The 12,066-nt window shown below is 34.8% G+C and overlaps 2 protein-coding genes across 3 annotated transcripts in view; both read left to right on the top strand.

Moving 5' to 3' along the window:
- The window catches only part of LOC131428225 (cyclin-dependent kinase 5 activator 1), a 115,143-nt gene that overhangs the window by 75,304 nt on the left and 27,773 nt on the right, over nt 1-12,066 (top strand). The gene's annotated exons all lie outside the window — the stretch shown is intronic.
- On the top strand, nt 3,089-6,431 carry LOC131428224 (uncharacterized). 2 transcript variants are annotated; one of them, XM_058591984.1, is made up of 3 exons: nt 3,089-4,684; nt 4,808-5,767; nt 5,827-6,412. In XM_058591984.1, the coding sequence occupies exons 1-3, from the start codon at nt 3,601-3,603 to the stop codon at nt 6,363-6,365; spliced, it is 2,583 nt and encodes an 860-aa protein (XP_058447967.1). In that variant the 5' UTR covers nt 3,089-3,600; the 3' UTR covers nt 6,366-6,412. The 2 variants fall into 2 exon arrangements, with proteins under 2 accessions (XP_058447967.1, XP_058447968.1); XM_058591985.1 differs by lacking the exon at nt 3,089-4,684 and having other exon boundaries at nt 4,788-5,767; nt 5,827-6,431.

Raw genomic sequence — 12,066 nt, forward strand, 5'->3', positions numbered from 1 at the left:
TCATTTATTCAAAACCTGTTTTATTCCACCTAGTGGTGTAATGATGCCTTTCTCATATCAATCATACTATCATATATAATACTGTGGTATTCTTCAAAACAATATTCTTCGATTCTTAAAAGAATAACCGAAATCGGTTTGTTTGACCGTCTACTGATAAAAACTATCAATTGGAAAAGATTTGAGGTCGATTTAGAAAACTGTGCCATCCCCGAGAAAAGTTAGTGCACTTATTTTCACTATTTTTTGCACATTTTACACCATAATTTCGGAACCGGAAGTCGGATCCAAATAATTCAGGAATTTTGTATGGGACCACGAGACCTTTCATTTGAATCTAAGTTTGTGAAAATCGGTTCAGCCATCTCCGAGAAAAGTTAGTGCAAAAAACGTTACACACACATACGCACATACAAACACAGACATTTTGCGTACTCGACGAACTGAGTCGAATGGTATATGACACTTGGCCCTCCGGGCCCCCGTTCAAAAATCGGTTTTCGCAGTGATTGCATAACCTTTCTATATGAGAAAGGCAAAAATACAATAATTTTCTGTTATTCCTTCGTACTGTTATTGAAAGCATTTCGAAACTTTTTTTCAAACGCATCATGACAAATATCAACACACTCTCATTGAAACTGAACAATTTGGAAAAAAATATACACAAAACATTTTTTCTACTGCAACGTGCGTATGAGTTCTCTATCAGTTGCAATTAATAAACACTACATCAGTGAATCAATTAATGTTTAATTTAATTAACATTTTTGAGGCAGTGTTTGTATTTGGATGTTTGCTCTCTACATTTACGTTACCCAACTTAGTATTCACAATATTTTCTTCAGAGATGAGTTCATATAGATTATTTTAGTCATAAAATCAGGGTTAACATTAATGATATCGTGACAACCGAAACGATTTGTCTCATAAATTTCAATGTAAAAAAGCAATAGCAAGACTTCCCAACGCAATCCTACTTTGATGAAAATAAACATTTTTATTTAAATTCTCTAAGCACATTTTAGCACACAAATGTAAAATGTGTCGTCATATGAAATAAGTGAGCATCATTCTAAATAAGAGTCTTGTTCTGTACTTTCAAGTTGCCGAACGTTCCACGCGTACTCTTCAGCAGCGAGAAAGTTGACGCGGAACTTGTTCTGAGCTTCGAACTGTCAAAAATTATCACGTGATTTCTTAAGCAGTGAGAAAGTTCAAATGAAACTTGTTCTGTATTTTCAAGTTCTTAAATGTTCTGCGTGTACTTTTAAGCAGCAATAAAGTATATGTTTTAAGTATTGTGGAGCTTCTGGTTACTAGGGTATTTATATAAATTCTCAGCGATTCTTTCAAAAAACCGTATCAGCATTTTCTAGTAACATTTTATTATTGTTAGCTTCCTCTTCTATTAATTTCTTTATTTCCATTTCAAACTTAATATTCATATTATAACATAACAAGAACAAATTTCCATGCATTTAATATTAAAATTGCATTGTAGGTGAGATTAAAATGTAAAAATCGGTTGTAAATGTGTCAAACCTATTGAATATTAACTGTCATACATTTAGAAATAGGCAGCTGTTGATTGATGATGTTCAAGTGCAATATCTATAGATTTTTACGATTTCAATTATATTTGAAGTTGCATTTTTTGCATTTAAAGTAAGGCTCAATAACCCAAAAACTAAACAGAACCAGCTTATCATATTGCATTCAATATAAGTAAGATTAGGATTTTTTTACTGATTCTAGTTCTTGTTGATCTTTTCTTATTTGAATGCTGTTTGTGTTCCGTTACCGGTGAAGATCGGTTAATCTTGTTTTTTGTTGATGAATTCTTCGCAATTTAAATACAGGGTGTATCGGAGTAGGCAAGTTGTTGACAGAATTGACAAGTTATAAGCTGATTCTCATACACGGACACCTCGTATCTTGAGTAAACACAATGTGAGAAGAAATAGCCTCGGTCCTCGGTATCTTAGAGCTAACGTAGTGTGCTTTCTTGATATATTTGATAATTGATTAAATAAATAAAAAATAATGTCTAAAGTAATCGGATCAGTGCGGTAAAATTTCATTTCCAATCGAATAATATCAGTTGAAAATGAAATTTATGGCCACTGACCGTCAGCATATCGATACAAATTCATTTGACTTTTGCTGCCATTTTCAAGTGAAGCTCCCAGAATTCATCGTCAGTTGAATAATCGTACCTAGTCATTTGAAGTTTTGCTTGCATTGTCTTCGCTGTTGGTAGTGAGCATGTTCGAATGAAAAGAATTTTAGATGGAAGAAGAATGTATTAAAAATGTGCCGTTTCAGTGCAGCTCGCCGTCAGTGTAGCCGTCCGTCCGGCAAACTCAAATTCGTCATCACCGATATTTTTTTTATTTTCACTAAAGTCGGTATGTCACTGCATTTGCTGTGCCGGAGCAGAAGCGGTACTGAAACGGAACGGAAGGGTTCCGACAAAAAAAGAACACTGACGGCGCACTGAAGGCACTTTCACTGAACCGTCACGGAACTGAAATGTGATAATTTTTTTTTATTTTTTTTTTATTTATTTTTCTCTAATTCATCCGACAATAAAAGGTCTTAATGAATATAATGTAGTCAAGTTATAAAATAGTAGAACGTAACACTTTCTGCGCAAATTTATGTGTAGGTTCGCCGAAATCGAAGAGATGTTCAACAGTCCCAAATGTTCTGATGCATGCTGTTATCGGTTCATAGAATCCAAACGTCGTTCGGTGAAATCTCGGTTGAAGTAAACCAGTAGAACGTAGCGATCGTTGTGAACGAGGGGCGGATCACTTATGTATTTACGATTCAGTCTTGTGTATTGATGGGTGCACTGATGCATTTTTAAAGCATTACGCAATATATTTGTGCATTTTTGCATTATAATACGCATTGGTTTATTTTGTGGTGCAATAGTGTATTGACAAATACATTTTCCTTTAAGTTACGCATTACCGCGCTTAATTGTGATAATTTTGACATTCATTTAATAAAAATGTTTGTATTTTAATTTTGAAGTGCTATATGTGCTTATGTTTTCTTTGTGTAAATATTTGATTTTGACAGTTTGACTGTTGGTAAGTATGTGTTGCAGAAGTATGTGCAAGATAAAATCTGTATTTGTTTAAAATTTATAGAAAGATGGAAAACACGTGTAGTGATCATATTAAAATCATCGAAACGCTTATAAACTTAAAAGTTGGTAATAATTTCAAACAGAATTTTGCAAAAATTAACTTGCTGAATAATAATCTGGCGGTGATTAAATGCACAATTTGTGATAGTGAAATTGAAATTATAACAAGAAGTATATCTCCAACTAATCGACAGTGGATGGTCGGAAAATGGCTCACACATTTAAGATTGCATCCACCTTCAAATGGTATTAGAAATTATGCGTGCTGTGGAAGGGATATAATGTAAATTCTTCTTTCAGAACCCTCATTACACAGTGATACATGCTATGATACTGAAGATGAACTGGATAACTATTTGATTCATTCTTCTCGTTCGGCGGATCGTTCTAATGAAAAAAAAGTTGCTATAAGTCGATCTCAAAAACGCAATATTAAGATGACGACAGCAGCTGTGAACGACACTAGGCAAACAAAAATATCAAAATATTTCCAATCGTACAAGTCATTGGGAAACAGAACTGAATCAAATATTGATAATGAAATGAGACCAGTGTATATTTCTTCATCTTTACCCTCTCTTGGGCCTTTCAACAATGCACATTTTACTGATCTGGAATCCGGGATAAATAACTTACCAATGCTTTTGAACGTAATCGAAAAACTGCCCCTCACATTGATGATGAAACAATTAGTCAAGGAAACCGTTACCAATACTTTAAAAAATATTGTGAAAAATAAAGCAGCGAAAGGTGTGCGATATATGATGGAGACAAAGCATATTGGGGCCTACCTTTATCTCTTAGGTGGCCGAAAGGATTACGAGGAACTTGTCGTGAATCTAGGACTGCCTTCGGTTTGTACTGTAATGCGACATATTAGAAAATCGTGCGATAAAATACTAGAAGGAAAACTGCGAGTCAAGGAATTGGTTCAATTTCTACAAACTCATAACTTTCCAAAAGTCATTTTCATATCAGAGGACGGTACAAAAATTAATCCGAGAATACGTTACGATATCGAAAGAGATCAAATAGTTGGATTTTGTCCAAATTTGAATGAAAATGGGATGCCTCTAATCGACTCTTTCAGTGCTACATCACCAAATGTAATACAAGAGTATTTCAAAAATTTTGATAAAAGTACTATTGTGTATGTTATTCTTGCAACACCACTCGCATTGAAAACACTTTCCTTCAACTTGCTTTCTTTTGGAACTAACAACAGATTTTCAATAGAAGAGGTATTACTTCGATGGGGCATAATAGAACGAGAACTAACGGCAGCTGGAATAACGGTTGTAGGATATGGAGCAGATGGCGATAATCGTTTAATCGGTAGCATGAAAATTCGCATGGGGCTACCTAGATCTATTTCAATCGTTCCTTTAGAAGTTCCAAGCGTTTGGAAATCATGGTATGCAGCTAGAGGACGAATATCTGATATTTATATACAAGACAGCACACATATAATAAACAAAATGAAAAATTGTTTGCTTTCATCAACAAGAGCTCTACAAATTGGTAGGTATAATATAATATAAATAAATAACCTTTAAAATTTCAAAACCAAAATTCCTAATATTAAACCAAAATCCCTAATATTAAAAAAGAATATTTTTTAAATTAATATGATGTCTAATTAAGGTAAATTCCCAGCGTCGCGTGGTCATTTAATAGCCATAGCTAAAGATGGCAAAGAAAACACCGGACTGGCAGAATCTGATTTAGAACAGCACGACAAAATGTCTGTTAAAAGTTTTCATAAAATAATCGATCCCCGAGTCAACGAATGGTTGAATAAATATCCTGGAACTAATGCTACAGTGGCCTTTATCACTATCATGAGACTTGTATATGACTCTTACGAGCACCTCTCTTTATCACCGTTGGAAAGAATAAAAGCAATATGGTGTGCAACGTTTTTCATACGAGTGTGGCATCGCTGGGTGCAAAAATGCAATAATTTAAAACTGGAAGAGCATTTTTTGACCGATAATGTAGAACTAGGAATAGAGTTAAATGCACACGCGTTAATCAACTATTTACTGTTTTGTCGAAAATTGAACCGATCAGAACTATTGCTTTCAACGCTATTGAATTCTCAGCACAACGAACGTTCTTTTGCCAACGCACGATCGATGACAGGAGTTCAAAACACTGTGATCAATTTTGATATGCTTGAATACTTGAATAAAGCGACACGTTTTGAATATTTGGATGAGCTACGAAGAAAACTCGACGGAAAAATTTCGTTCGCAAGGGAAAATTACAGAACAGTTGAGTTTGAAAATTTTGAATTTCCGACAAACTTTACGATTTATGAAGCAGTGTATGCTGCAAAACTTGATGCCCAAAAGTTGCTTAAATCAGTCGGCTTAAAATGGAAAGCTACTGATTTTGAATGTGCTCTAAGATCACCGACTCGAAACATCGTTCTTCCATTGACTGAATTTAATGTGTTTAAAGAAAATCAAGAATCACAATTAGAAGGATCGTCACAAGTTATAAATGAATCGAATGATATTGACAATGGTGTAATATTTGAAGCACGCGCTCTTTTAAGTAGCCTTGATTCGGATATACGTAAGATATCGAAACCAGTGAGTAAGTATGTTTGGATTAGTTAGCTGCATTCATAATATTCAATTAAATTATTTTTTTAGACGACGTTGGGGGACAAATAGCACCGAAAGGGTTTTTCACGATCGTTACTACATCAGGAAAAATAATGTTGGCACGCAAAGTGACTGTCTTATGGCTGCTGTCAAGTAATACGACTAGAATCAGTAACGATAGATTACTACGATATCGACCATACAATACTGCACAAAACAATCCGGTCTTGAAAAATGAAAATAAGGTTCAAGATAACCTATCCATAGGAGAATGGTTTATATATTTGGATGGAAAACTCAAAATAGTAGCCCAATCATTAGGTTTTATGTTTTTACAGGGAAAGTCCAAACGCGAAAAAGAGTGCTCATTGAAAACTGTGCCTATTATACCGCCTGATGGATTAATAAATCCAAGAGGCATAGGTGTAGTGTGTTGCAAGTTTTCCTATTCAGCAGATGGTAAATTGTATGTCGTTTCAGATGCTGCTAAAATTAATATAGATCGTTATGTAAGCCATATCGAGAAACCAACTTTGAACGATTTCAAGTTAACTACTAGTTGTATTCTATACATATCAAACCTGTAAAATAAAATATATTTCAATTCCATAACATTGATTAGAAAAAAATTAACTGGTTTCATTTTGTTTTTCAAATAATAACATTCCACATTACAATAAAAGGTTATTCTTAAAACTACAAGTGCATGACATATCATTCATTCTTTTGTTCTTTCAACACTATCTCGATTTAGGGTTTGTAAATTTATGTCAGAATCGAGGTCAGAATGATTGAACGTTTTCTCTTCATGTTCCAGGTATTCTTCGAAATATTCATCTTTCTCATCATTTATTGTAACTCCATTATCGTAATCATCAGTACAGAATTCGTTGGCATCTTGTGATAGAATTTCATGAGAATTACCCGAATCATGATCTACTTCACGTTCACATAACGGTTCAGGATCAGAATTAAAATAAGAGACAATTGTTACTTTCGGACGAGGCGCCATGTGATCTGCCAAATGCTTAGTGAAGTTTGAAATGATCCAATACCACGAACCGTTTTTATTCGTACGACTGCTCAGGGCAATTTTCTTTGAACAGAGCCAACATTCCACACTGGCTTTGCGGTATCCAGTCACATTAATATCAATTTGCTGACCAAGAATCGTAAATTTCTTGGAGGCAATCCATCGCCGAATTTTTATATCAATTTCTGCTCCGTGAACGGTAGCGTGTTTCCGTTTGTTTATGGAGTTTTCTCCACGTATGTCATGCATGTTTTCGGTTCCATTTATTGGCAAAGAGTTTGAAGAAAATGGCTGTGCTTGAGTTTGCAAAATTTGACTGTGGCGTGCCTCCGACCTTGATCGCATACGTGAAATAGTTTCTGCATGCTTTTGCCTGATCTGAAATTGAAAGTTATGAAGGAGAATGAATAATTAATACAGGAAAAAAACAAGTAGTAAGATGTACCACAATAAATTAAACTTGATATTAAAGAAGAATAGATTCTCAATTCTGGATAATTTACTTACCTTATGGAAGTGTTTTGCATTCTCAGGTAACTTTTGAGATATACTTTTAAGAAGTTGAATATGTCCAGGCACTAACTTGAACTGTTCCGGATTTCAAAGGTAAACAGACGTAGAAATCAAATCCGCTGAAAACAAAATTGGAATGCGTTCCCTGGCAAAAAGCTCCAGCTCCAGTTTCATATCGTCTGAAAAATTTTTCAAAGCCGTATATCTATCGTATCCAGCAGCCGTAATTATGTGTTTCAAATAATACGGAACAATTTCCGTAGTAAGTTCTTCTACTGCTTTCCAAAAACTTTTGATTTCATGAGGTAATAAGTCACTAGTATCAGTGTTACGGTTCATTTCAAACTCCATCGCACTTGTATACATTTAAAACTTCAAACAACAAAGATAAACATTTTCACCGAGAGTTTCCACCAATTTTAAAAATCGAAATTTATTACTTCAAATTTAGCACAAATCGAATGCACGCATTATCGGGTATTCACTGATGCATTTCATTTTCGAAGCAATTTTTAATGCATTAGATTTTTAAATGCAATGTAGGTGCATTAGATTAATTAACGCATTTTCAACACATTGTGAAGCATTTTTTCCAATGCGCATTTTGGATTCAGTGATTTCGATGAGTGATCTGCCCCTCGGTTGTGAAGCACGGAAATCAAGACTCGATAAAAGCTTCGAAGAGTCAATATCGCCGTTTACTATTTTCGCAACAATAATTGCTTGCTGAATTTTTCTGCGCCGTTCCAGTGTGTCCAAACCAATCAGACGTCAGCGATCGGGATACGGTGGAAGATCTAGCGGATTTTGCCAGGGTAGATTCCTTAGAGCGAATCGAACAAATCTTTTCTGCACACGTTCAATTCGTAAACTCCAAGCTAGTTGATACGGACTCCAAACTATGCTAGCATTTTCAAGTATAGGCCGAACTAGCAGTATAATGCCTTCAAACAATATGGATCCTTAAAATCACGTCCGATCTTAGCAATAAATCCTAATTGTCGAGTCGCTTTTGTAATTAATGTGGAACGATGTAAATTAAAAGTTAGTTTGGAATCCAACAAAACACCAAGGTCATTAACACGATCAACTCTTTGAAGCGTTTGTCCGTCAATTTTATAGTCAAAAAGTAATGGATTCAAAATTCGGTGGTATGTTATGACCTGACATTTTGCTATGCTGACTATAAGCCAGTTCCTTCGACACCAGGTAACAAATTCATCCAGAAGCTTTTGAAGACGCACGCAGTCGTCAATAGAGCGTACCTCAAGGTAAAGTTTCAAATCGTCGGCGTAAACTAATTTGCAGCCACTATCGAGCAGCAAAATAGCGTCATTAAAAAACAGCGAGAACAGAAGTGGACCCAAGTTGCTGCCTTGAGGTACACCAGATATGTTCGAGAACGAGGATGACATACAGGAATCAAGCTTGACTCGTAAGACTCTACCACTTAAGTAAGAGCAAAGCCAGTCAATGAACTTTTGTGTTGCGCCCAGACGCGATAACTTACACAAAAGAATACGGTGATCAATTCGATCGAATGCCGCTTTTAGATCAGTATATACGGCATCAATTTGTACTTTTTCCTCCAAACGTGAAATACAGGTCGAGGTAAAATCCAGAAGATTAGTACTGACCGAACGCCCGGGCATAAAGCCGTGTTGATCAACTGAGATGTAATGTTTTGTACGAGAGAACAACTCATTGCTCACTATTATTTCGAAGAGTTTTGATGCAGCAGACAAATTCGTTATACCACGGTAATTCCTTACATTATTACGATCACCGGTTTTGTACACGGGAAACATATAAGACTGCTTCCAAATTGTCGGGAAGATAGTCCATTACTGCACTGAATCGGATACGCACACATATACGTCATTCAAAATGGCTGAAAACAAACTTTGCTGTCACTTTTTATTCAAAAGAAAGAATTTTATCGTGCACACATAAAAAGGTCTACACTGATAAAAATCGCCACGTTGGGTTGATGTGTTTTACACTTAATTTCGTCGCATTTGATTCGACACTTTAATTGCGAGTGAAGGTTTTTTCAAATCTGATTCAAATCAAATAATATTGATTTCTATTGATAATACACTTGAATTCCATCAAACAAACAGCAGATTTATTTCAAATGTATGACACTTAGTATTCAATCCGCTCGACACTTATATTCCAATTGTCATAATTCATATGAGGTAGATATAACCTTATAATTGAAATGTCATCATTCAGATATGAACTATTGAATAATTTGCCAAATATAGTTAATAAAATATAAGTTATCAGCTAAAATATACAAATTTTAATATTTAATTTTCATTTCGCCAACTGACACAAGACCTTGGAAGAATTGAACGATTTTGTCTGGTATTCTCAAATTCCATTACCTGAAAAAAAAAAACGAATTTTTATGAGTCATACAAATAAAAATAAATCAATATTGAATAAGGAGTTTTAAAACGGCGCAAATTACAGTTTGGTTATTTTTTCTTTATTCTCAAATACCCACTGTTTGGTTATGATTTCTGGTTTATTTTCATGGAAGAAGTTGAGAAGTGGAAATAAACAAATGGGAACTGTCATTTGCTGGTACAATGTTCACACTTACACCCTTAAATTTTATTGCTGAATCTCAGCGAAATAATTGCGGAGATTTGCACAACCGAGGACTCGGTAACCGTCTCGGAAAAATGCATAAATACTGCGAATTTCGGCAACCCTGAACTGTCAATTATTGCCGAACTTGTCAGCAGCAATTTTGCTGTTAGTTCGACAAAAACGATCGGGATCGAATCATGGATTACTGAGTCATATGTAATCGAGTACAGGAAGGATTTTGCTTTATTATTGCACGAAAAACTTATCATGAAAGCCAAATGGGGGGAATGAGTGTATTTTATTAATGCTCACTTTAATTAAAAAAAATTAATCCCGAAAAGGAATATCACAGAGAAAAACATTTGTTTCAAGTGGTCACCCTACCTGGAAATAAACAAATATTCAAAAGTATTTCACAACAAATATTCGAAATTATATTCACTTAGCTTTTCACGTAATACTGAAATGTCTTTCATTCGCTAAATTCGTAAATGCTTTTCAGCTCCATAAGAAATGGCGACGTTCGGTACTGTACAAAATCGATAGGTGACATTAGATGACAAGTGGCGCGCCGAGTTTCAGTAAAAGTTAACACACTGTTCGAAATCTCGGAAAACGGATTTGTGTATTTGTTTTTTTTTACGGACAAGTTCAGCAACATAATATGACAAACTTCGGCAATAAAATGCGCTTTGCCGAGACATCAAAACTTTACAATAACGAATTTCGGCAATGAGTATGTGAATTACTGAACAATCAGGAAAATTTCGCGTTGCCGATCCAATTCGGCATTTCATTATGCCGAGCTCGAGAATCGGTTTTAAGTGGGTGGTAGTATTGGCGCAATTGTCAAGGAATATAAGGATTAATAAAAACATATAAACATCAATATAGAGACACATTGATTGACATCGATATCTGCCATAAAGTTACACGCTTTAGTCTTACGTTCAAAGCATTATATATGAACAAGTCTGAACTTAATATTAATAAGTGACGACATTTGATTGAGCCATATGACGACACACGCTACTTTTATGCAGTAGAACTTTGAAGCACAAATGAAGCGTACTTGATATGTTAGTGAGTCTAGAACTTGAAATGTACTTAGAGAAACACATTTCAAAAAGGTATCGAATTTTAGCAGTGTAGTGTGATCGGGAGAATAAATTACCGAAAATTAACGGTAGTACAAGAAACACTGACTCACGATTTTTTAAATAAGTTATCTGCTTTTAATAAGCTATATAGAGTTCACCACAGAATTAATCGTCCTATATGTCTTTCTAAAGCTGTTAAAATTCATTTCGAAAGTGCAATTTTTCTAATCTTCACATCACATAACAGTAAAAACAACATTCAAGCGTACGTAAATCGAGGGTTTTCTACGATTTCCAATGATGTCGATGTTTGACAAAATATTTTTGTATGCAATCTTTATAATTGTAAACATAACTTATAATCTCAGAGAAAGATACTCGTATAATAACATCGTAAGACGAATCAAAAGGAATGTCAGGGCTTTGAAAGGGCTGAATGAAAACAACATTTTAAGTGATCAATTACTTGTTTCATAACGATAGATTTAGATGCATTGCAGCAGATTACATTCAAAATTGATCAATTTTGTAACCTGAATCACAAATCGATTTTTCATTGAACATAAATAAAAAGTAGCAATAAATAGCATTATGATACCGGATCATTGAAATGATTTATGTCATATATCCATCCACAGCATTAACGGCAGCATCCCTCAATTATTTTTCGCCCGATAGGTGAGAATACTGAACACAATTTCCTGCCTTCGTCATAAATATTATCACTTTTCGGAATCCAACAAGTTACATCATCCAATCGCCATCGATAGATTTATTACCTGTGTTCAGCTCGACATAATTTAGTATCTCGTCAGGGCGCTCATCTTTGATATCGGTGCTCTTCAGCGAAGTTTTCATTGCAGGCACTGTCGACGATAACGCCATTAGGAGCAAGCACCGAGAATGATCTCGTTAGCTGTCATCAAGACCACGTGCCTTTGGTTGATTTCGTTTTGAATTTGAGACTATGTTCGCTTCTTTCTTTGTCGTAATGAAATCAGTTCCATTTTATCGATCTAGTTAATCATGTAAAATGAA

This window comes from Malaya genurostris, chromosome 2 (genome assembly GCF_030247185.1).
Source record: "Malaya genurostris strain Urasoe2022 chromosome 2, Malgen_1.1, whole genome shotgun sequence".
Classification (NCBI taxonomy): Eukaryota; Metazoa; Arthropoda; class Insecta; order Diptera; family Culicidae; genus Malaya; species Malaya genurostris.

Coding starts and splice junctions, on each gene's coding strand:
- LOC131428224 (XM_058591984.1), top strand. CDS start 3,601: ATGACGACAGCAGCTGTGAACGACACTAGGCAAACAAAAATATCAAAA. Junction 4,685..4,807: donor AACAAGAGCTCTACAAATTG/GTAGGTATAATA, acceptor TGTCTAATTAAG/GTAAATTCCCAGCGTCGCGT. Junction 5,768..5,826: donor TAAGATATCGAAACCAGTGA/GTAAGTATGTTT, acceptor TTATTTTTTTAG/ACGACGTTGGGGGACAAATA.